The sequence below is a fragment of the Petaurus breviceps genome, unplaced genomic scaffold, assembly GCF_028583685.1.
Source record: "Petaurus breviceps papuanus isolate PSGF00001 unplaced genomic scaffold, PetGlider_PUasm1.0 220, whole genome shotgun sequence".
Taxonomy (NCBI): Eukaryota; Metazoa; Chordata; class Mammalia; order Diprotodontia; family Petauridae; genus Petaurus; species Petaurus breviceps.
This window is the reverse complement of record NW_027185876.1, coordinates 2,979,657-3,006,673: the sequence shown is the minus strand read 5'-3', so window position 1 is coordinate 3,006,673 and position 27,017 is coordinate 2,979,657. Positions and strand designations below refer to the sequence as shown.

Genomic DNA, 27,017 nt, shown 5'->3' with positions numbered 1-27,017 from the left:
TATAAACAGGGGAACAAAAACGTGTTATGCTGGAAAGAGTGAAAAAGTGCTCTGTATCAACAAGAAGGGCACAGTAACAAAAAACAAAAAAAGAAACACCATAAAAACCCTCAGCTGGTAGTCAGGAAACCTGGGTTCTAATTCTTATTCTGCCACTAAGTTAGACATCTAATCTTTTAAAGCCTCAGTTTCCCACATCTGTAAAATAAAGGGGCTGGCTTCAATGATCTCTAGAGTTCTTCCCAGTTGTAAAATTCTGTGATTATAATAAGTGAATAAAGGAGACAAAGATTCTTTGAAGGCATAAACCAAATGAATTGGTAGGTGACAGAAGAAATGTTCATTTTCCCTTCACAATGTTTTCCTTTGCTGCCACTGCCACAGAATAGTTAAGTTAAACTTAATATAAACACTCTTATATTTCAACCCCCCCCCCCCAACCAATCACGTCAAGATAAACCACAAACCCTTCTATTTCAGGCAGCGGTATTTTGAGAATTGGTTAATGAAAATGTCTGAGTGCCACTGTCACTGATGTGGCTGAATGTGGTTAAAAACCAGTTGAGATTTTAATTTTTTATCCCCATCTGGGACAGCTGGGACATTCATTTACAATTAATTTTGGATGACAAAGCTAGCTGAAGTTCTGCAAGCTTAAAGACAGAAGGTAGAGTGCTGTTGGCGATGAACAATAAGAAGGTTGGGAAAGAAATTAAGATAGGGTTAGGTTGGGAAGGGTTTTAGGACAACGATACACTAATTACTCTAATTACAGAAGTGTATATTATTTCTAACCAGGAAGATATCTAATATTTAAGAATAGGAAGCACTGCTGACAGACAACAAAATGAATTCAGTATCTGCATGTGAGATGGAGACTTTCAACTGTTTTTAAGTGTTTAATCTAATTATTGCTAAAATCAACCATATTAAAACACATCTTGCTAGAACTTGCTTTATATAAACAATGAACATAATTTCACTCTGGCATGCATTAGTAAGGTGAAAATTCTAACTGAGGAATCCAAAGAACATTTACATGTTCAGAAAAATGTTGAACTATACTAAATATATTTGAAGACTAGAATAATTTCCATTTATAGGAAAGGTCACCATTAAAAGTTAAGTTACAGGGCAAAATACTTGGAATTAACATAAAAATAAAAGTCTTCAAACTGTACAGATTACAAAATTATATCTATTTGGAAAGTGAAGGAGTTGTGATTTTCTAAATAGGGAACTCCTAGGATTAAAATACCCCTTACCAACTTAGATTTACAGACTGTACCTCTCTATGACTTATGGGTAAACTGAAGGCACTGAAGAGTTAACTGAGAGGCCCAGGGCTCTACAGTCAGTAAGTACCAAAGGCAAGAATTGAACCCAAATGCTCCTGACCCTGAACCACTCTGCCTCTCAGTTACCTAAGGGCACATGTGAAACATTATCGAATACAGATATTGATAATCCATACTTAAAAAAACTTTAGAGACCGAATACCAACATCCGTTGCAGAAGCTAATTATCGAAGGCATAAAATTAGGTATTTTAAATAGTGCGGCGAATTACTTTGAATGAAAACCAAAGCGAGTGAAAATCGAAAATCCTGAAGTAAAAAAAAAATTCATATAGCAAATTATTAGATGGAAATCAACGCAATTAAAAAGCAAAGGTCTTCAAGCCCATCACAGTGAAGGCTGACAGAAACAGCCCAGGCCCTCTTCATTCAGTTGGTGACACCGTTGGTTTATTTTGCATGTAACTGATTTGTACACAGTTGTTTGCATTTTCCATTGGATTGTGGGCTCCTTGAGAGCAGTGAGTGTCTTCTGCCTTTCACTGTATTCCCAGTGTTTAGTACACAGTAGGTGCTTAATAAATGCTTAATGACTGACTGACAAGAAAAGTCAAGATGTTGAATGGTAGTACCATTTTGAGATTAAAGTTATCTAAGGAATAAAAAAATCATGTAAGGTGAATATTTTCTTTTGCAGGGGAAGTTAGAGGTGAATGCTTTTATGTTTTAGGCTCTATTAAATGAAAACATGAGCTTAATCCAATATGAAATGTATTTTATGTTGACTTGCAACTGTTTACAGTCTGCATATGAAATGCCCCCAAATTATCTTTGTTACAGGTTCCCTGTCCAACAACAGGACCAATATGGCTTAATGATAGGTCTGGATACTGCAAGATTATCTCATCGACTCTTTCAATCTAGGTTTTTTCTCCATTGTGACCCCACTGCATTTTGCCTAATGGTTCTAAATTTTGCCTTTCACAAAGTTAGAATATAGTTCTACCTCTATCCTCCTGAAGTATTCTAGATCAAGAATAATACAATTTTGGGGTGGCTAGGTGGCACAGTGAGTAAAGCTCCGGCCCCTGAGTCAGGAGGACCCGAGTTCGGTTCCAGCCTCAGACACTTAACACCTACACAAAAATACTAGCCATGTAACCTTGGGCAAGTTACTTAACCCTAATTGCCCTCCAAAAAGCAAAAAAAAAAAGAGAGACCTCCTCTTTTGGGGGCGGCTAGGTGGTGCCGTGAATAGAGCACTGGCCCTGGAGTCTGGAGGACCTGAGTTCAAATCCTGCCTCAGACACTTAACACAAAAAGTAGCCGTGTGACCTTGGGCAAGTCACTTAACCCCAACTGCCTTCCAACACACACACACACACACACACACAAGAATAATTCAATTTTATCAAGCTGTTTTACTTACTGTGAGTGAGAGGCACTGGGGATAAAAAGTCAAAACAAAAAACATCCCTAACTTTAAGGAGTTTATATTCTACTGGAATAAATTTTTCTTATTCAGTCACTTTAATCCCTTTAAACGCTTAGCAACCCCCCCCCCCCCTTTATCACTCTTATTCTTTTTCTTCCCTTCATCCTCTATTTTTCACCAGTTTCTGCTAAGGAACTTCCAGTGTGTCCTGCTGAGTGTAGGTGTTTCACACCAGGTGAAGGGAAGTATCTCGTCTCTTTATTACAGCACGGTGAGCTCACTAATGCGGCTCCAGGGCTCCTCTCTGGAAGGCCTTTCAGACACTTCTGACCTATACTGAGCTGCAGTGGAATGTGCATGTTGAAACAGTGATGACAGGGCCCAAGGCCGTGTAATACACAAGTAACGTGGTAACCCGCTGCGTGGCTGAATCCATTACTATCACTTTGCTAGATTTAGGGGACAAAAATGAGCGATATTTTATTCAACAGCATTCTAGGCCAGCAACAAAATGTATATGCTAAATGGGTAATTAACAACACAGTGAACTCAGAAATGAATCCTGTTATTGTGTAACTTTGGGTATCAGGCAGGAATGAAGCTAGCATGAAAATATGAAATTAACACACAAGTATTCAGGAAAATCTAAAAATCCTGGCATTCTGCAGATAGTGGTAGCACTGCAGCTAAGTTCAGCTCTGTTTAATAGATTTCAAATGACCAGAAGGGCAGCAGCAGAAAATCTTGTGCCCTTTTCGTAGCTCAAATACACCCTTAAAATCTTAAAATTTCCACATAAGCTGCTTTCTTCCAAATGAATATCCTTTGGAGTTCGTTATTTGTGATTCTCTCTTTGACAAGTTAAAACCCTTTTTCTGTAACCAAAACCCTTGGGAATTCACCTCACAACAAACAGGAATAAAATTGCAGGTACAGAGAAAGCACTCTGCTGACCCTGGGAATAAAGACATAAACAAAATGGTGCCTATCTTTGAGAAGCTTGCCTCGTCCTGAGAGAGGGCACAAATATACATGAAGAGGTAAATAAGGAGAAAGAGTCTAAGCACCTGGGCTTGGCATGAGCAGGGATGGGAAGGCTCCACAGCTGTGGCACCGGAGTCTACCTTAAAGGCAACAAGCAGTCTGAGATGTGGAGATGGGATGTTAAGTTTGAAGGACTGGCCAGGACCTTGAGGCTGTCAAGGGGAATGGTGTGAAATGAGGGAGGTGGGATCCCTGACTGTGGAGGGTCTTTAAAGGCTATGCAGGCAAAGGAGTTTGTGCTTGATCACACACAATTTGGAGCCATTGAAAGACTGTGAGCAGATGTATGTTTTAGGTCTGTTATGGTGGTTAGAGAGAAAAGAGAGAGTTCTATAAAATTCCTACTTTACCGCTGAGGTATGCATGTGCTACTTAAATGAATCTGAACAGAAGTCCTTTTATAAAGCAAGGAACAATGTATTGTTTGGCTTCCAGATCACTAGCAATATAAATGAACGGGTTTGAGAAACATTTCATGAAATATGTACAACTTATCTTAAAAAATGTTTGCTTATTTTAAGTGATTTACTTTAGTCAAAACGCACCAATAAAGTGCAGGCCTTGGAGTCAGGAGGCCTTGGTTTTAGTCTGTTTGGATACAGCCTTTCTTTCTGTCCAACCCTATTGCTTATGCTTAGATGCTCAGTGCCTTCAGCATCTCTCTAAGACTATAAGAGGTACAACCACTGTAGGTCTCCATTGGTTGGTAAAGTTTTCAACCTGGGAGCTCCCTATGAACTTACACATTTGGATTTAGTCCATATCCTACAATTTTACTCACCCTGGACTTGAGGGAACCGCCCCAATTTTCATCCACATACTTCAAGAATAGCTCCTGCATATAGCTACAAGAGGAAAAGAAGAGAGATTTTATTGCTAGAAAACATCATGTGCATCTAAAACTATGCACAAAAATCTGGAGTCAATATTGCATATATTTGTGAAGGATCAGCAGGTATACAGAATAGTGATGGCTGACGTGTGTACTAACCCATCAGAGAGCTGCTGATTTTGGTGTATACTTTCAACCCTGGAGAGGCAATGCGGATAGACCCGAAAATGTTGAACTTGGAAACAGAAAAACCTGGATTCAAATTTCCCACTCTGACATGTGTTGAGATAGACTCTGAGGTTCCTCCTAGATCTAATGTCACATACCTATGATTATTCTGTAGCCATTTTACTAAGTAACAATCTAAAATTAAATCCTTATGGCAAATCCTATATTTAAAAAATTTGAAAAATTTCAAACTACTGGAATTATTTTGTAAATGAAAAGAAAAACAATACAGGTAAAACAAAGCATAAGGAATTTAGATATGTAAATTATTTTTACTGTAATGAAATTTGGTTGAAAAGGATACATTGTAAGGATTTATATTTATATTCTGTAGGATCACAAAAATGCCAATAGTTTTATCACAGATTCTTACAATGAATCAAGAATAAACAAATAAGTTAGTATGAAGCACATATTTTAAAAAGCCTTCCCCATCATACCTTCTTCCTAGCTCTTCAACTTCTTTTTTTTTTTTTTTTTTGCAGTTTTTCAAAGGTAAAACGAAATGAACAAAACAAGTATGAAGAGGTCAGCTCACACACGATCAGAGTCAGGGACGGAGAAGGCAGAGGGCTGTATTCAGGATTCATCATAACTAGAGTAACAAGGTATCATGCCTATATGCCATCTTCCAAGGCTTTTATAAAAACATTTTCGCTACAGAGAGCACTGTGCTTAATGCTCACTGTGCTGGAGGCTTTGTAGTTTTTTTCTCAGTTTCCCTTGGATGATGTTGTTGAACATGACTCCACTCTTCCCCCCCCCCCCCCCCCCCCCCCCCCCCCTGCCCCGGCCCCCCCCGGATCTCTGCCCTTCTTACCTGCCCCGGCCCCCACCCCATCTCTGCCCCTTCTTACCTGCCCCGACCCCCACCCCCACCACATCTCTGCCCATTCTTACCTGTCTCCTGCCCTGGCCGGATCTTTGCCCATTCTAGGTTCCCTGTCCCTCAGCCTAGGGTAAACTTCGCTTGCGCAGGAAAATTCAAATACATATTGTTAAATCACTGATTGTAGTCTCAGCTTACGCATGGGGTCACTTTGAAAATCGGCACATTGTCCGTGCAGACCCACTGTTTGATTTGGGCCTGACCCCTAAGAGTCCTGTAGAAAATAAAATCCACTTCCAAATTTTACTCTAAGGGGTCTTTTGTCTCGCTCCTTTTTCAGCACAAAAATATGAAGGGTGGCAGGGTGTAATGGAGAGTGAGCCCCTGAGAATGCTATGTGAACCCATTCCTTAAGTCACTCCCCTTTTTAGGCTCCCAACTGTCATTACAAGTTGCAGAATCTTGCTGATCTGCATTGGTAAAAGAGATTTTTAGTACCTGGTACCAATGGATTCCCAGGTCCTGAAGCACTTTATGCCCAAACATCCCTATTTAATGGCTGGGACGGACTTGAGAAGCCCTCTAGCCACTCCTTCCTGACTTTAGATGAGGAAACCAAGACCCAAAATGTAAACACAGGCCTCAGGCTCCATCCTATTTTCTCCACAGCACTGGGCTTCTTCCTCCTTATGTACACACTGTGTTATCCCATCAACAGAATATAAACTCCACGAGGGCAAGGACTATTTTTGTCTTTGTAACATAAGTGCTTCACAATGTTTACTGAATTGAATGGAAGTAGCAAGAATCTTTCATGGGTACAGTTAAACATTAAAAAATAAATACACGTACTACTGACTTTTTAAGGGTCAACTAAAAGAGAATCATCTTTACTTCCCAAGTTATGGTCTGACCAACATTTTTGGGTGGCTTTTCCTCCAGAGCTTTTCTTAGGGCTGTTCTTAGTGGCCTCTTAGACTCTTAGTGTGTTAAATGAGGGGGAAGGGGCAAGATGAGATGACGGCTTAGGCCGGCCAGTTCCAAGATCAGAGGATCATCTTACCACTACACTCCTTAAACTCTTCTCTGATTTTAAAAAGAAACTGAGAACAGCAGCAGTTGTTACTGAAGAAGCTGTAGAAAATGTAAGGAACCAAAAAGAACCTCCAGGGAAGAATAAAATTCACTTTAAAAACTGTCCAAAAGTGAGCAACACATGAATATCTGTAGTGTCCTGGAAAAGTTCTAGTGTAGACTATTAGGTTTTATGGGAAAAAATTGTCACTATCAGGGAGTATAAGCTGGTAAATTGTAGATCTTTGAAACATTTTCCAAAAACACTAATGCAGAGGAAAGCCAGGCTTGTGGTGAGGGTGACCAATCATCTGGAGGTCTCCTAGAGGTCACCTACCTTGAAATGACAGCTACTTTATCATTCAAAATACAAATGAAGCCCTGTAATAGAAATGAGAATCTGGACCTGACTTGGACCAGTAATGAAAAGCTGTAATATTACAAGGAGGGGCATGCGTCCACCCACCTTAGGGAAGATTCCAAAAAGTTTAGAGAGAAAAGTAGGGTCCTATAACTTGGTCTAAACCATATCTAATATATTGCCTTCAATTCTGGGCCCCACATTTTAGGACTGACAAAATCAGGTTACACCACATTCAGAGGAAGGAAAAACTAGAAGGTAAGGTGCTAGGAAAGGATTCAAACATTGATCTGTTCAGAGAGTACATATTAGGGGTGGGGGAACTTGCATCAGAACAGTCTTCAAATTATTCTACTTGTCCCACGAAAAGAGAACTAGAAAGTTGTAGAAGGGCAGATTTTGGCTAAATATAAGAAATATAAACTTTTCAAACAGACACTTCTTAAAAGGATGTTGTAGAGGATTCATGCTTCCTGAAGTGGCTGGAATAGTAGACTTGAGGTCATGTAGGATTCTGATTCTATATTTGTCACTTGCCAAATCTCATGATAGATGTGAGCAGAGAGTGTTAACTCATATTTGGACATTCCATAAACATTAACTTTATTTTAAATTGACAGTCTGTTTATGAATTCATTGTTCAGGAGAAAAGATTTCTTCTTCCATGCTGCACAAAGCATTTAAATTAACTACAGATTGTGGTTAATTTCAAATGCCTTATAAAGCTGATTAAAACATTATTTTGATAAAAGCCCAAAGCTACTGCATTCAACTCCTTCATATCAACAGCATCTCTGGCAACACACATACATAACAAATATAGCACTTTATTGAAATCCGCACTGCTGGTAAACAAGCTAGGCTTCAGGGCAGTAAATATGCAAGAAATACAAAAAGAGCAAAACCCGGAATTTCCTGGCTTTCATTGAATTTCAACCTTGGTAGTATTTTTTTTATACCATTTCACATCAAACCTTCATCTTTATCCTTTTTGGGAAATATATCAATGATGGAAAAACAGCAAATAGCAAGTTATAGCATATGTTCTTTGACCTCTCCCATTTCAGTCACTCTGTAACCCTATTTGGGTTTCTCTTGGCAGAGATACTGGAATAGTTTGCCATTCTTCTCTCCAGCTCATTTTACAGATGAGCAAATGGAGACAAACACGGTTAAGTGACTAACCCAGGGTCACACAGCTATTGTCTGGGACTGGACATGAACTCAGTTCTTCCAGACTGCTTCTGGTGCTCCTTGTGCCACCTAGCTACCTGTATGTTTTCGATTTAGAGAATCCACTCTATATAGAATTACAGAACCTCAGAGTTGGAAGGGACCTCAGAGGACAATCTAGTCCATGCCAGTTCTAAATAATCTTCTAAACAATTCTTCAACTCAATCAACATTTATGAAGTACCTACTAAGTGCCAGGTACTACTCTATGTGTTGGGGAAACAAGAAAAAGTGCTTCCATTCTAATGGAGGAAGACAATGCAGAACAGGAAGCTGAGAAAAGGGAGGACAACAGGGGGACTGAGGAGACCTTGTTCCTTAGAGTTGAAACCAAGCTGAGCCACAGATGGAAAGTGGAGGGAGCCGGACACCCACATTTTGCTCTATGTAGTAAGACTTGGGGGGGAGGATAGGGGGAAAGGTGTTGAAGATCTAAGGCTTGAGTTAGCTGCACAGCTATGAGCTCAGAAGAGGCCATATGGTCTCTGAGCACCTCCAGGGAGGGGAAGCCCACCACCTCCCAAGGTAGTGCACAGTATTCCTGGATAGTGTGATAGGTTTTTCCTTAATCAGGACCAAATCTGCTTCTTTGAAAGTTCCAATCTTCACTCTTCGTGCTGCTCTCTGGGGCCAAGCAGAACTTGAAGACCACAGTAGTCTATCCTTTAAGTTTTGGATTTTTCAATCTCCTCATGTCTACTTTCACTAACCGAGGACTTCCATGGTCTTGGCTATGCTCCCCTGGATGTTCTCCTCTCAATGGCATTATTAAGATGCAGTCCCAGAACTGAACACAACAGATATTGCCTGACAGTGCAAGGAGATGATCACATTATTGTTCTTGGTTGGCAGATCACAATGCTGAGCAACACTGACCCTGGAGTCCATCAAAACACCCCTATCTTTTTAAAATGAACTGCTATATAGATTTTTTATATCCATTTTATACTTGTGAATTTAAGTCTTTGAACCCATGTGCAAGTTTAGCCCAGTGTTCTTTTTGGATGCTAACTACCATCCAATGTCTGATCTATCCTTTCTAACTTTCTGTCACACATAAGCTTGATAAGCAATCCATCTATTTCTTTATTCAGTCCTTTAAGAAATATTTTAAGCCTAAGTCTTACACTACTCATTTTTTATTAAATTCTTCTCGTCCACCTTACAGGTACTAGTTTCTTCAATAAGAATTATTTAGTCAAAAGATTATCTATCAAAAGGTGTGGATACCTTTTCCCCCCAAAGATGAAACACAGATTCTCTCATTTTCTTACTTAATGACCACTGAAATTTACATTGCAGTTTAAAAATTTACAGAGCAAACTGGGGCTCAGAGAAATTGTGACATGACCATGGTCACGTAATGACTAAGTGTCAGAGGGGGAATATAAGCTTAGCGCTTTACAAACTGAGCCCTGCTGCATATAGACTGGCTAATGAACCCACAAAGACATCCCTAAAAATTTAACTCTGCTGACCTCCATGCACACTTTCAGTCATCTTTGTCAATTTCTTATGTATGAGGTAAAACTTTAGAGCTGTTTTGATTAGTTTTCTATTATTAGTGATTCAGAGCAATATTTTATAGTTCACACAGTTTGCAATTCTGAGAACTGTGTGTTCATATCCTTTGAACATGAATCCATTGGTGAATGGCTCTTATTTTTAGCAGACAGTCTCTTTTTCTAAATGCATTTTTCTGGATAGCTTTTTTTTTTTTTAACCTAACATAAATGTCCACCTGTGTTCCTTCCCCTTTATTTGGTTCTGTAAAATATTCTTTTGATCAGTCTGATTGGTATAGCATCAAAACTGCACATTAACTTTGGTACTACTGGCATTTTTACTGTATTTACTATATTACTATATGTGGGCATGGCTCACCCAGGAGTACTGAATGTTCCTTTAGCCATTTAAGCTCTTCTTTATTTCTTTAAAAATCAGTCTGTAAAGGAGATTCTATATATCAGCTTCCAAATATTTTATACATTTTGTAGTTATTTTGAATGGGGTTTTTTTTCCTCTTTGATTCTGCTGTTATTATACAGAAATGCCATTGATTTCTATAGGCTTATTTTGTGTTCTGCTACTTTGATGAAAATAGTAATTATTTCATTTTGTATCTTTGCTGGTTCCCTAGGATTTTTTAAGTAAATCATTGTGTAACCAACAAAAATAGGGACATTTTAACCCCTTCTTTACTTATCTTTATATCTTTAATTTCATTCTGTCAATGCTATTGCTAGCACTTCTTTAACTATACCAAATAACAGCAGTAAATGGGAACCTTTACTTTATTCCTGTATTTATGGGAAAAGCTTCTATTGTTATCTCTATTGCACATGATGTTTACTTTTGGTTGCAGATAATTTATATGTGTGTGTGTATACATAAAAAAAGATTCCTCTATGTCTATAGTTAGTAGGTTTTTTTAAAAAGCATGCGTGAGTTTTCTTTTTGTCAAAGGCTTTAAAATATAATTATTTTGACTATTTCCCTAATGCTGAACCCACCTTTCCTCCCCCCCCATTTTTTTTTTATTAATTTGTTTGTTTCCTTTTAGTTTACAGGAGTTTACAGGATTCAATTCCACAATTCCTTGAATTTCATATTTTGTCCCCCCCCCCCCATGGCGGCTTATAGTCAAGTATAGGATCTGTAAATACTTTCACATTATACATTGGTCAGGTTATAAGGACAGAATGTACCAGAATTTAAACATGTAAAGAGGACATAAAACCAGATAAGAGAATGAAAAAGATCAGGTATTTTGCTTCCACCTGGATATAAACTTAGTTCTTTCTAGTTCTTTCTCTGGATGCACATTTTTCTCTCTGAACCCACCTTTGCAACCCCGGTATAATCCAATTTGGTCAAAAGGAATGATTTCTTAAAGATGAATTTCTGTACTGTGTTTGACAAGGTTTTATTTAAAGCTTTTGCACTGCTCTTGATCGATATAGTTCTATGCTTTGTCCTCCTCTGGTTTAATTACGAAGACTTTGTCTCATTAAAAGTTTAATAGAATGTTTTTTATCTCAATTTTTGAGAATAATTCACAAAGTACTGGTATTAATTGTTGTTTTCAAAGACTTATAAATTCCCTTTTGAATCCCATCAGGACTAAGACTCCTCCCACCCTTTACAGCTAGTTCTATTTCCTTTTCTGAGATTGGACTGCTTAAGTGTTGTTAGATTGCATATTTCATATTTTTTGAAGGTTATAATCTTTTTTGGTGCTATCAGTTTTATTAATATAGAAACATGCTTAGCAGATTCTGTTAAGTCTTTTTATTTCTTTTGGTTTTGTGATGGTTTCTACCTTGCTCCTTTGCCATTTTCCTGATTTTATTTTCTGTCCTCTTTCTAGTCTTTCCAAAGAATTGGCTTTTAGTTTTATCATTTCTATATTCCTTTTAGTTTCCAATTAACCTATCTGTCCTCTATTTTCACATTTTTTGTGTATTTTGGATTTGTTGGCTCTATTTGAAAAATGCATATTCAGTTCATTAGTCCTCTTCTTTTCTAATTCGCTAATAATGGTTTTAGATATAATGTTCTCCTAAAGTCTACTTTAGCTGCATCCCAGAAATTCTGGTACGCAGTTTCATCATGATCATTGTTTTTCATATTACTCACTGTTCCTATGATTTGTTCTTTGACCCACTCATTATTGAAGATTTCATTATTTAATCTCCATGGGTTGGAAATTTCCTGGGGTTCCTGATCATGTGGCCCAACTTTACCCCATGTGCTCCCCATGATAATTTTCCTGCCATTTGCCACATAGTCTCCTCTTTGGGTCCGAGCACTTCGATCCTCCCAGATGTCGGTTGCTTCTGGGAGCTATGATTCCTCTTCTGGGCAAAATTTTTGTCTACAGAGGCACAACATTCCCTTAGGTACAGTAGGTATCTTTAAGCACTAAATCTCTATAGATTATATGCATTGTAGGGTCTCCCATCTACCATTACAACACTAAACCTTCTCCCTCCCTATGGGGGGGTTCCTTAAGTGAGACCTCCTTCTTACAATAAGTCAAGGCTTTCTCTTTTTTCCTCCCACTTTTATTTTCTTCCTTTACTACCTTAACCATTCTGTAGAACCTCTTCTTACTGAGAGATGGCAAGAGTTATTTTCCCTTCACAGCTTAATACTGATTTGATTAGGATAAATCTCATCTCCCTTTATTCTCTATCTCCACTTTCCCTTTTTACGAAAACTCCCTTTCTATTCAGTCCTACAGAATGCACTGATTCAAGGGGTAGAAGGAAGGAGTTGTGAGGTTTATTAAGATTCGCTTCTTTGTTCCCTTGTGTTCTTTTAGAAATGGTACCTGTTGTTACTCCTAAAAACAAACAAAACCAAAAATCCCAAACCATTAGTGTCTGCCTCTGCCTAGATTAGTTCCCCTATTAATAGTTTTTAACAGTTTAGTTTCAAGTTTAAGAGAAATTTAGTTTCAAGATCGGTTACTTATACTTTGCTTGCTCTCTGTACTAAGATATGTTTATTAAGTTTCTTTTGCATGAGGTATTTGTAAGCTGAATAATCTGTATTTTTTTTTAAGGAATGCTTTAAATGCCCTTCTATTGAAATCTTTTTTCATTGACGATTAACCCTAGGTTGTCAGGATATCATTTTGGGTTGCAATTTGAGCTCCTTTGTTCTGATGGGTACAGAATAATCTTGTTTTTCAATCCCCCCCCCCCCCCCCAGCCCTTTATACTTGAAAGTTTTTCTCTTGGTCACTTACAGAATGTTTTGTCATAAGAACTGTTCATTTTAACTACTTTTTAGTTTTGGAGCTTGAAGAATAGATTTCCCCCCCCCCCAGCTGATTTGTGGATTCTTCTGACTGTTGCTTTGTTTTCTGTGTTCTGGACAATTTTCTTGTATTTAAGTTCTTTTGGGAGGCCTATGGTCCTCAAGTTGTCTCTGTTACCTGTGTTTGAGGTCAATGTCTTTTTATTGCATGGAGATAATTGTGTTCTTTTATCATTATTGCTTTTTGTTTCTTTTTTTATGAAATGAAGGTGGTCCTTTCCCTTCATTATACCTGCATTCCCAATTAGATGTTCTCTCTTTCCCTTCTTTGGAGACATGTGAAGCTGAGAATTCAAGATTTTCCATTCTGTTAAATATTTCTATGTACAGGAAAAAATTCTGCCATTTCTCCCCTTTTATCTTTCAAAATAAAAAAAAAAAAACTGTGGTTTCTCTCTGAAACCATTTGGAACATCCTGCTATGGTCCCATGCTCTCTTGGGAATCTATTAGGGTTCTGATTCACCATGTATTGGTTCAATTTCCTTTGTCTTGCAACATTTACTGAGAGTATTTACAGTTACTTATATGTCTTGGCAGCCACCTTCCCTTCTGTTTTCATATCTTTCTGCTGATCAATGTGCCTATGCTTTAAGTTTTAAAATGAATTTCCCCCCACACCTGTGATATTCAGTATTTCCCCTTACTATTATCCTTTTTAAAAAAATTCTTTTTATTATCATATTGCCCTATAATGGTGGGGTATCTCAGGTGTTGGACCTCAAACTCATCTCAATCTCCTCCTACTTTGAATTAACTTTTTTTTGGAGGGGGGGGAGTAGGGCAATTAGCGTTAAGTGACTTGCCCAAGATCACATGGCTAGTTTTTGTGTTGTGTCTGAGGTCAAATTTGAACTCAGGTCCTCCTGACTCCAGAGCTAGTGCTCTATTCACTGCACCACCTAACCGCCCTGCTGAATTAACTTTACAGTGGCCTCAGCTGGATGCCAGACCCTTTCCCTTCAGATCTGGTACAGCATCACATGCATGCTGGTGCCCTGCCTCAGTGCCCTCTGTTCTTCAATTCTCTGGCCAGGGCTACAGTTTTCTTCGATCTCCCCCTCCTCAGCAGAGCTAAGGTCTGCTGCTTGTTTCTACACAATGATGGGGTAAGGGCAAGGACAAGTTATTGTCTTTAAAGATTATTGCAGCAATATGGACATTGCTGAGAGGATCACAAAGCACAAGTTAGAGGGTTGGCTTGTATGCCCTGCCAGAGTGTGGGGGCTGATGGGTGTGAGTGGAGGGTGTGTAAGGGGGGGGGGGGGTAGTGGGAGTAGTGCTGAGTGAGCACATTGTTGCTAAGTTATTTCAGTCATGTCTGACTCTTCCTGAACCCATTTGGGGTTTTCTTGGCAAAGATACAGGAGTGGTTTGCCATTTCCTTTTCCAAATCATATGACAGATGAGGAGACCGAGGCAAACAGTATTAAGTGACTTGCTCAAGGTTATATAGCTACTAAGCATCTGAGGTCAGATTTGAACTCAGGAAGATGAGTCTTCCTGATTCCAAGGCCAGTATTCCTATTCACTGTGCTCCCTAGCTGCCCCACTGAGCACATTAGACATGAGCAGTATTTGCTCTTCATTAATACCACTGTTACCTTGTTAAACTTGTCTGTAGCAAGGTGATCCCATGGAGAGAGTCAGGAAGACGAAAATTTAAATCCTACCTAAGACTAGCTGTGCGACCCTGGGCTTCCGGTGTAAAATGGGTATGATAATAGCACCTACTTCCTGAGGTTCCTATGTGAACAAACTGAGATAATATTTTTAAAGTGCTTTGCAAAACTTAAAGTGCTATAAAATGCTAGCTTTTATTTCCTCTATATTGTTAGTCACTTGACCCAGAAGAACAATTTGTTAGCTCTTCTTAAAGTGACCTCTGATTCATACTCTTGTAAGGTCAGCTGACACATTAAAATGTGAGTTAAGTATTTTTAATTTTTAGCATCGTTTTACTATAACTTCTCAATTGTAAAACTTGACGGTTATTTTTGGGGCCCTGATGGCTCAGAGTGAATGTAGTATAGTAATTGTATAGAATGTAGAATAGTAATTGTTTATCTTTTGGCCAGCAACCCTGAGGGTTTCCCCCTCCCATTTGATGAAAGGGGCCATCCCTTGACTCGCTTCTTAAACAGGCCTCATCACTGAATTGGGTGTTGCCTCAGTCAAAGGGAGAACTTGCAAAGACTTTGTTAAAAAGGCCAATGTCTCCCACTGCACCCTGGGCCTTTTCCAGTTGTTCTCATCTATATCTGGTCACCAAACCCGGACAGAGAAGGTGAGCTTGGTGACTTCACACAGCCCTCCCTCATTCAAATCCAATTCAACTGCAAGTCATCTTCCTGATGTCACGGTCCTCTTCAAGAATGAAGGACAAACCACATAAAATCAAAGTATGTCTGACATCTGCTCAGGGTCTGGAACAATGTACTTGTCTACTTTGAATAAAATCTTTGCTAACACATCACTGTTGGAACGTGTATTTAAAAAGATTATACAATCTCCTTTAAGTATGGCACACATACATGGCCCAATGGAAGGTTTCATATATAGGAAAAAGCAAAATTCTTTCTGTGTCTATGTTTAAATTACAATTCTGCCATAATTAAAATCTTGTGCAACAACCAAAAGGTTCACATTCATACTGGGACAAATAGCTGGCCTATGCTATTTCCCTACTGGAGAGGTAGGCACAATTCAATCAAGTTCATTTATATCACTAGACAAAGGAGACTTTGTATGATATATAGGTTCCCTGAATCATTTAAAAAGCAAACAATACTGTATTTGTTAACTTCTACTGCTGCTGCCATCCCATTAAACTGGAACACAATAGGAAAATTCTCTATGCTTGTTTGTGGACAAGAAAACTATTTTATTGAGCTACTTAGTGGGGAAAAAAGCATGGAAGAGATATAAATGACTCAGTTTGCAGCAGAGACAAAAGAAAATGACTGAATCAGTAGTTAACACTATTGTGTTATGAATATTCTCAAATGTATTCACTCTAAATTAAACTTTTGCTTTATCTTCATTAGAACCATCTCAGGGTAGGAAGTGAAATCAGAGAAAGACTGATGTGTAAGCAAATGTATGGTGGCTGGAGAAAAACCCACAAGGAGAAGTGAGAAAATAGACATTGGAAGGAAAGTGGCCACCACTACTTTCAGTGAGCACGTCTGGATATTTTCCTTGCCTGCTTCAGTTGCGACTGATCTCTGAACTGCTGTTCTTTGGGGATGGCACCCATAGTGCAGAGTTGCTGCTGAAGTGTTGTGTGTCACCATTTAAGTGCAGGATCTTGTGCATGGGTCACTTAAGATCACAGGAGCAGAGACCTGAAAACTGGAAAGGGCCTTAGAGCTTATCTTGTTCAAGCCTTCCTCTTAAACACAGGGTGAAAGCCAGACATGTAATAAGTGGCAGAATTGGAATCTGGATCCTATGACTTTCAATCTAGCACTCTGCATAAGAATGAAAACTCCGTTACTATAAAGTCTGTCTAAGTTCTTGGTTGGCTAGCTAACTTCTGTGGATACACGGGTGGGGGGAAGGGCAGTTGGTAGATATACTGTTGGAAAAAAGTGGTGTGTACCCCTGCAGGATTATAAACTGCCTGAGGGCAGGGACGATGCTTTATTTTTCTATTTCCCAGCATCTACCTATCAATCGCTGGCACTGTTAAATTTAACCACAATGTTTGTCTTGGAGTCTGCAGTACAGGTTCTGTTTCTGGCAAGCTGCAGATTCTTCTAACTGACCCTTTGTTTTCTGCATTCAAAAGATCTGGACGGTTTTCTCGTATTACAGTGTTCAGGTTTTTTAGCTTGCCATGTTCTTCTGGTAAATTTATAATCCTTACGTTGTCTTTGTACATCCTGTCTTCAGGATCAGTGTTTGGTGTACAGCTCTTATTCTTTTTGAACGTTAACTGCTAACTGTGCATTTAGCAGAGTCTGCTACATAGCAGGCACCTAATAAAATGATGGCTGACTTATCTCATACTAAGGAGCAGAGAAGTAAAATTATTTCTCTAAGGCCACCCAAGCAGAAGTAGCAGAGCTGAGATTTGAACCCAGGTCCCCTTTCAAAGCAAATATTTCCCCTGATTGCTAAGTGAGGAAAACGAGGCAGGCATGCTTCTCTGCACTTGGCCCATTCCCTGAGGTTCAACTCAGAAGTTAGCCCCACAAAGAGCTCTCCTGGGCTCCCCAAGCTGTCAGCACTCTGTTTCTTCCAATGACTCTGTAGTTTCTGTATGTGCAACATCGTATAGACTATGTGATAGACTATGAATTCCGAGTGAACAGAAACCAGCTCACTCATGCACTCCTCCCCATGAACGCAATGCTTTGTATAGTTAGCCTCTGAGTGTGTTCAGGTAAATTTTACACACACCCCTTCAATTTTGCTTACCTTCTTTAAAAAAGGGCCAAAATCTTATAAAAAAACATCATTGTATGCCTCTGAAAACCTCATTACATTTCTGTCTAAACGTGTTCACTGAAAAAGGGGCTTGGTCCCTTTCTAAAGAAAGCCAATCTGTGCTACACAGAGAGACCTGGCTGGACCTAGCTGCCCTTTTGTCTCATCTCTTTGTTCATGCTTTGCTGGTAGGCACAGAATCTGAAAAGATGTGGTACTGACTCCTGCTTTGCAGAGAAGGCAACCTAATGCTTCTGATTACGTTGGAAGCAGACAGGCCTGTTATTAATGCAATCAGAGGAGGGAAACGTTTCACTTGAATGGCAGCTTTAACTCCAAGCTGGTTAGACAAAAATCTGGGCCCTACTTAGGCAGGTTTTTAAGAGTGGTAGCACGGCAGAGCAGACAGAGTGTATCTGACACAGAAATCAGGGGTACTTGTTGCAGTCATGCTTGACACTCAGTAGCTGTACACGGTGGAATGAAGAAACCTACGACTCAGTTCCTCATCAGCTAAAAAAGGGATAGCATCTACCATTTAAAGAGCACCTTACAGTTTGCAAAGCACTATGGGAAAACTTTATGGCACTGCTTGAACCTAGGCCTGAGTGGCTGGGAAACCAAATCTGCTGCTTAAAGACTTGCTTAAAACCTAACTCAGGGCCCAAGTTATGCTTTCCTGAAACCCAATCAGATCCAAAGACTGATTGAAAAGAACCTAAGGTGGTTTTTTCCTCCATGATAGATCTCAAGCAACCTGTCTTATCTGGAAACTACTTCCATGCTGGCCAAACAGGCATGGCTTTATCTCCCTTTTAACTTGGAGACACTTGGGGGTGAGGTGGAGGCTGTGCCATCCCCTTCTCAGTCTTCCCCTATGTCAGAGGACAATAAATTTCTTTCTATATTGTTTCAGTTATGGATTTTGTTCTCAGTTCACAGCACTTTAAGCATGTTATATCATTTAATCCTGTGACGTGAGTGCCCTTACCCCCATTTTATAGATAAGGAAACTGGCGCTGTGGATTACACACCTTCCTTGCTCAGTGTCATACCGATAATAAGTGTGCCACTCAGGACTGGAACTTGGGTCCTGCTGACTCCAAGTCCAACACTATCCACTGCAATGCTTGGCTACTGCGAGGAATTACTGTGAGGGTCAAATACTATCATGCGTGGCAAAAGCGTGGCATCTTGTTTAAGAAGAGGACCTGACACCCTGCATCTTCACAGGGCTGAGAACAGGCCTGCCATTGATTAAGATGTCACTTGGTCTTATGCCTGGGATGAAATTAGGAGGGAGTTAATGAAACAGACTCACAGCCAGCCCCCTCTACACTAGGTTGGCACTCTGCTCCCACCCCCCCCCAATCCTGCTGACTTAATGAGGAGCACTCCCTTTGCATCTGCCCTTCCATGGCTCCCATCATCAAGTGTCAGTAAAGCTGTTCCCTCTTGTTGCTTGACTTGAATTTTGTCTTTCCTCTTCTCATGACCTAACCCCAAACTAATGTCATCAAGACATTATTTTTTTAAAGTCACTTCCCAAATGGTTGAAACAAAAGAAAACCACTGCTGTTGTCTTTATTGTTCCATTTTTAAGGGATGAGAAAGTTTGGGATTCGCTGATTTTGTGATACGAAGTTTTAAAAAAAAGTGCCAGTAAAAAAAATGACGCAATCTCCATAATAAACTTAAGTGGTAAGGGCAGCCAGGTGGCACAGTGAGTAAGAGGACCGGCCCCAGAGTCGGGATAACCTGGGATCGATTCTGGGCACAGACACTTAGTACCCACCCAGTAACAGCAGCCCATGTAACCTTGTTACTTAACCCCAATTGCTTTAAAAAAAAAATAAACTTAAGTGGTGGAAACATGTTTATATTGTTCTGAATTATGCAAATAAGAAACCCAAGATTAGGGATTTGGAATCAATTAATTATGGCAAAGGATAGAACTAGAATAAAAATAACAATGCCATGAAAATGTGGGACAGCACAAGGATATGTACAGTCAGAGACTTGGGTTTGAGTCCTGGTTCTAACTTATTACTTATGTGTAGGGTCTAGAACACAGTACATGTTTAACAAAATGCTCATGATTGACTGACCACGGACCAAGTTTCTCATCTACAAAGTGAGGGGTTTGGCCTAGGAAATATCTAAAGTTCCCTCTAGTTCCAAATCCTATGAATAAGGTAATTTAAAGAAAATTTTAAAGATAGAAATGCAAAGAACAGTTAAAAAGAAACTGGTACATTTGAACAACTGTCATCACCAGTCTTGGTCCTGGAGAACAAATAAGTAAACATAACTCTCTCTTGAGCTCCAGTTTTCTTATCTATAACACGAAGGGGTCATGAGATGACCTCCAAGCTCCCTTCCAATTTTCAGAGGGAGGGGAGGGACCCACAAAATGCTGTATATGCTGCCAGATTCAGGCTCCGTCCTCCTTGCTCTAGCCTAACATTTTCTTTGTTACAAAGAAGGGTTGTTTTTGTGGCATGTGTGGGTAATGATAAGGCATCAATAAAGCATTAAAAAGGCAAAACTATTAAAAACTGGGGATAAATTCCATAATTCTTCCTTAAATCTTTTATAAAAATGGTAAATTCCATATATTCGTGAAACTATGTTATCAAAAAGAAATTAAACTATCTTTTTTTGTCTTCAAAAGAGGTAGCTATTTATACAAATCTGAAGTTTAAAAAAAACCTCATACTTAGGGGAGCTCTTTTCATCTACACTGCGAATTAAAGATGCAACTTAGATAAAATAAAGTAGAATCAATGTAAGCTTGTATTTTCTTCCCAATTTGAAGAAATGATTTTGGTTCAGACAACTATTTTCTTCATAAAGAGCTCATCCTAGTGACTGCTTATTTATTAAAGATGACAATTTCCAGTAATGGCACCTCAAGTTTCTGTTCAACGTTCTGAGAAAGAAAGTAGCTGAGCTTGGTTTGCTGAGAGCAATAAAAATGCACACAGAATATTTTTCTCTTAGCTGACAACTTGACATTATATTTAAATGTTAAAAGCAATAAACTTAAAGGTAAATTTAAACAGCATTCAGGGCTACATAAAGTAACTATATAAGATAAATTTAAAGACTGATATTGCTCACATAAAATGATACGTTAAGAGCTTAGCCAGTAGCAAAATACTGGGATTGCTGAACATCATTTCCCACTGTTAGACTCTAACAGTTCTGGTGATCCTATCATGAAACTGAAGTGAAGACAAGCATTAGACATATTTAACAAATAACAAAATAGTTTAGCTTCTGCCTCAGTAGTAAGTTTAACATGATAATTAGTGAGTGGCATGTGTTAAGAACATTAGTTTGCATTTTTGTTTTTACCGAAGCAGTTTGTGGAAACGTGAGAGAAGCTATTTTAAGCAACTGTGAAATGTTTTCATCGACGACAATTTCACACATAGTTAGTTTCACCTCCAGTTCTATGTTTTACACCAGAAGCACTTTGTGTCCAATAAGATGGCGCTCTGAATGTGCAGCTGTTTTGAATAATGTCCGTAAGTTACCTTCTGAATTATTTGGAAACTGAGTTTTCAAAGTAAGCTAACTATAACCAAACAAACTGGCCCAGTTTTATGAGAATTAAATCAATTACTTAAAATATCGTTTGGTTTGACACATCTGACTAAATTATAGCTGAACCTTGAGGTACGCAGGGCTCATATTCCTAAAAACAACTATGGAAAATTGCTGTACAGTCACCAGTGACAAAATCTGACAAACTTTTAAAGGTTATCTGAAATCAAAACACTGTAATGAAACGAAGAGTTTCATGAACATTTTCAGTTATAAATTAGACTCGAGGCACCAGGAAACAGGGAGAAGTGACATGGGGTAAGAAGAAGCAGGAAAGTGAAAGAGGAAGGAAATTCCAAAGAACCTTCACCTAATCACATGGTGCTTAAAGCTCTCTGACAGAACTTTTTTTTTTCTTTTTGGAGGGCAATTGGGGTTAAGTGACATGCCCAAGGTCACATGGCTAGTAAGTGTTAAGTGTCTGAGGCCAGATTTGAACTCAGGTCCTCCTGACTTCAGGGCCAGTGTTCTATTCACTGCACCACCTAGCCGCCTCTGACAGAACTTTTATGTACCCCATAACAGATCCCTTCAGAGAGCTTCTCATGCCGAGAAGCACCAGAAACCCTGACACTAAAGCATATCTCTGTGGGAAACTGTAATTTCAACCCAAGTGAACTGGAAATTGGACTGAATAATTTATTTTTTGAAATGTTTTCTCTTATTATGGATCAGGGTAAATGTCTTAGAGATCATAAAAAAAAATTTTTCCTATGCCAAAATTAACTCTTAAAACATGAAAATACAAACCACACACTCCCCTCCTCTTTTTCCACTCATAAGAAATGTTTCCTGCCTTACCATTCTCCTACATGCTCTGTGGCTCTTAATCATGCAACACCACACCCTCAGAAGAATCAAACTTGCTAACTACCTAAGTGATAACAAAAAGATGGTGGAGGCCAGAAAACCGCAGGCTTCAGCATCAGGAAGGTCCATCCTAGGACCTTTCCAAAAGGGGTTAATTGTTCAAACACCCAGAGGAACTTACGATAAAACGTGGCAGGATAAACTCATGCTAAACAATGACACAAATTCCATTGCCAGCACTATAGAGAAGTTTCAATAGAATTTTCTCAGATGGCAATCAAACAAGTTGTTTTCAAGGGCCCCCAGGAGATACAATACAGACCCTGTCCTTAAGCAGGACATATAGCTGGAGACGTAAGACAAATATACGAAATAAGACTATTGGGGCCGAATGAAATTTCAAAATGTCCATCAAGTGCAGTATTTTTTAAACTGAAATGAAATGAGTAATTATTCTAATAAGTCTGGCATAGCAACTTACATGGGAAACACTAAGTGAACTAAGAACTACTTTTTGTTCATATTGGAATACTGAATTGAGTGGACAACCTAGCGGTCTTAGCCATCAGTGAATTTATCTTGGATGATGGATAATGAGTTCGGCCCAGGATCCACTAGAACGAGGAACTGGGTTAAATACCTTTTAGAGAATTGCAAAGGTCAGGTCTTTTAAAAGTGGCAACATTTTCCGTCAGACAGAAGACCATATTTTTAATAACAATGTTAAAATAGCATGTTATTGTGTGGTTGTGAGCTACAAAGTGCTAATGTCCCTTGAGAAATGCAATTAAGGATCACTCCCTCCCTCACCCCACCCCTACCCCCAAAGCATCAGGTACTTGAGCAGGCTGCAAATTACAAATAATTATAAAGGAGAGGTGTTGTTTAGGATGACAGAGAAATGTACCGAGTGCAAAAGATGAGCCGGTGAGTGAGGAGAGCTGCCAGCACATTGGAGAGATCCTGTAAAGTGAACTTAAAGGAGCACATGTTTTGTTTGATTTCAGAGGGTAAAAAGGTGGGGTAGTTTGTTAGTTTTTGAACTGAATGATAAAATGCCAGTCATTTTGATGTCCTTAGGCTTAGATATAGAAGACCCAGGTTTGAATTCTGATTTGCAATTTGCTGTCAGTAAGTGATACAATGTTCACCATCCTGATTAAGTAGTCCTTCCCGGGAAAGCCACTTAACTTACTTAGGTCTCAGTTTCCTCTTCTGCAAAAGGAAGTTGGACTGGATGACTTCTAAAGGTCCTTGTAGTTTTAAATCCCATGATCCATTAGGCCAAGGGTAGGAATTAAGAGAGAAATAGATCATAACTCAATTAGCTTTACCAATCAGAGCTGCTGCTTGGAGACAGAGTGGGGGACTATCAGGAATACTCAGGGATGCTGCAAAAGAAAGAAATTCCTGCCCTGAGTGGTGGACGGTTCTAAGATTCTATGATATGCAAGGAGCATGCTGGAGCCAGCTCTAACCTGTTTGAGGGTAGACTGTGAAATTTTCAATGTGAGTGTTTACACCTCAAACCTACAAATTAAGGTTTGATTGTTTTTGCTGATTGTCTAGACTTAAGCATTAATAATGCAGGCTAAATTTTAAAGTATGTACATATACTTTTAAAACTGATATTTATTAAACATTTATATAAGTACTCCCCTGTACTGGTCTATAAACACTGCTTGAGCTCAGTAGGAGTGCAACAGAAAGTTCAGGGAATGATGTCATCACCAGAGGAGCAGAGGCCTGGTCGCTGCTGGCTAATGATATAATAAAAACTGCCATTTACATCGTGCTTTAAGGGGGAGGTGCTAGTATATTCCATCACCTCATTGGAGTCTCTTAAAAAGCCTTGTTCTATGAATACCTGATTTCTGCCTTTTTTGGGTAATGCCAGTTCTGCAACTGATATTCTGCAATGTCAATTCTTCTAGTTAACAGGACATCAAAATGACTGACATTTTATCATTTAATTAAAAAACTAACAAACTTGGTGTCTCAGGAATTTTTTCATCGGATCCCTAGGCCAAAAGAAATATCTAACAGATCTATTTATTAAGTATTTAGGTCCAGGCGACTTGGTAAATATTTATGTTTTAACAACTTAGTATCTTTTCTGAAAAAAATTATAAGTGTAAATTTAAAGAAAAAATGTTATTTTTATTTTATTCGCAAATAACCACAATTACTTATTAATGGAATGTATGTGTCTTTGGATTGTACAACTGCTCAGAACTTGAAATCAGACTGATCACTGCCACCCTCATTTCTTTTTCACGGCAACTACTGAAAACCCAGTTTCACAAAGATATGTCATTGCAAAGGAGAAAGTTCAGAAAGCTTGAGAAGTTACTGGCATAAGTGAAAATATTGTAGAAGTAGATAAACAAAAACATGATCTCATTCAAGAACTCACTCAAAGGAATGTAGTGTGATCTGAAATGGTGAACTACTTCATGTTACTACTTTTTGTACATGTCTCTTCTGGACTTGTAAAAGTGTTTACTAAATGTTTGTTGATTGATAGGATGGTCATGAAAAAGAGTCACAACAGGAAGGAAGCACAATGAAATAATTGCAAAATGTTAAAAGTATTTTAGTGATTTTTTTTGTTTATAATAGTTGTTCTAAAGCAAAATCTTAGGTCTGGCTTTTAAACACTAAATTTTCTCCCAGAAAACATTTCTAGAGGATAAAAAGATTTCAATGAATCAGCATCATCAAAAGTGACTTGCTTAACTTATAACTGCAAAATATGCTGTTGAGAGGCAAAATTAATTGCTTGGTAACATTTAATTATTATAAACACCTCATCTTTGAATCTGCAAATGGTGTATGCCAATATATGTAGTACATCTGGATTAGACAATATTTTTACTTTTTGTTGTGAGACACTTTATCTTCATAATGGACCTTTACTAAGACAGGACCATATACCTGATTTTGCTGATGAAGAATCCAACTGGGTTATAGGACTAAGTTTAATGATGGGTCAATCAATTTGTAGTAAAAGACCAAATTCTGTTTTGTGTTCACATTCCAAGGATGAACAGCATTAAGTCACACAGCCTGAAGTATTATTTCTGTGCTTATCTTAATGTCTTTTCTGTCTTAAATAAAGAGCTGACTTGGGCTATGAGATTTTTATAGATTCCAGTGGTACTTTTAGACTCCTGAGCTTAAAGTTTCAGGATCAGCAGGTTTATTACCATGAAATACCAAAACATTAATTACCTAAATCTGTGAGGCATTGATATAAAGAGATTTTAAAGACCTAGAGGTAAAGGACTAAGAATGAAGAAAAACATGAGATCTAGCTTGGAATGAATTTAGTCAGTTATTGATTAAAAAAAGAATAGTGCTCACTGTGTGAAATGCACTGTGTTAAAGAAGATAACAGTGAATATGAGGTACAAACAACTGAATTTACAGGAGATATCAGGAAAATATTCAATCATTAAATTGCAATGTAAATTAATCTCTTAGGTTACTGATTTAGTCAAAACAGACTCATCGTGTACTTAGATTGTCAAAGCAACCAGAATTTCCTCATCTTCACAACTGAAGCTATTTCTCAAAGCACTTATTCTGTCTTTGGACAATTACAAATGTGTATCTGCACCATGCTTGTGACTACTCTTGTCTTCTATGAGACTGAAGCTCCTAAAGGGCAAGGCCAATGTTGAAGAGAGATAGTCATAGCTAAGAGAGCTGGTCGTCAGTCAGTAAACATTTATTAAACACTTCCTATGTGACAGGTGCTGTACTAAGCACCGTGGATACGAAGAATGGTAAATTATGGCCCTTGCTCTCCAGGAGCTCACAGCCTATGGGAAGAGATAGCATCTGAACAATTATGGACAAACAAGCTAAGTGCAGTATAAGTTGGAGATAATAGAGGGAGGGCACTGTATCAGCAATGCCATATTCACAATGCCTATGGAGATTACAAATATGCTGATATAATTATCCATCACAAAATACATCATGCTTGCCATATGGGGGAATAAGCTGGAAAATTTATTAAGATACCAAAAGACTGAGTCCCAAAACCAGAAAGTGAAAGCCATCAGAGTAGTTATGACATTGGCACAGGTAGATAAAGCAGAAAGCACCCACATTTTCAAGCCTTTGAAACAGAACGGGCTACCTCAGGCAAAGGTCCTCCTCTCCCCACTCACAGCAACCACCCAGCGTCCGGGAAGCTCGCTCCCAGCAGCTCCGGCCCCTGGCAGTCCTCAGCAGAAATTCTGGCTAACTCAAAAAGGGCTTTGCGCTGCCGCTGCCTCTGCTGCCGCCATCGCCACCACCGCCAGCCACCGCAGGAACTCTAGTTTGGCTTCCGCTTCCTCTTGCTCCGCCCCTTCCTGCTACGTCAGCAAGTTCAACGGGGCATGGAAGATCTTTAAATCCCATAACCCTTACAGGCACTACCATTAAGAAAGGATTCAGAAAAGTTTCCTGAAGACAGTGGAATTTTTTTGGGTCTTGAAGGAAGCCAGGAGGCAGAAATGAGGGAAGGAGGGCATTCCAGGCCCAGGGTGCAAAGAAAATGGCCAGAGCTGAGACATGGGCCGTCTGGTTTAAGGAACAGCAGGGAGGCTATCTCATGAGCACTCTCTGCCCTTCCTTTTCCCAAGCTTGTATATCTTCTTCTGCTCACATACGGATAAGAAATGCTTATACTTTCTAACCTCTTTTCTAGTGTCTTCCTTTTATCCTCCTTTCTCTTTTCCCTCTTCAAAACCTTGGAGCAGAACCCTTCATTCCCCAAGACCTTTGGTTTTCTTATGGAATTTCCATCAATATCCTTCAAAGACATTAGGTTCTAAAAAGACATGTTTCTCCTTCTCCCACCTGAATGTTAACACTACATCATCATATACCCCCTTCCAACTGCTGAAATACATTTTCTAGATTTCTCTGGACTAGAGTTAGCATTTCAAAGTTCCAACTGTAATAAGAATGTAAATTTTAAAGATCTTCCCTGCCCCTAGGCTAA

The 27,017-nt window shown here is 38.9% G+C and overlaps 1 protein-coding gene across 1 annotated transcript in view; it reads right to left on the bottom strand.

The window, feature by feature from the left end:
* The window catches only part of SELENOF (selenoprotein F), a 44,084-nt gene that overhangs the window by 8,438 nt on the left and 8,629 nt on the right, over positions 1-27,017 (bottom strand). Inside the window, exon 3 of the mRNA XM_069094558.1 lies at positions 4,558-4,621. Coding sequence (XP_068950659.1) covers positions 4,558-4,621 — 64 coding nt within the window. The remainder of the gene's footprint in view (positions 1-4,557; positions 4,622-27,017) is intronic.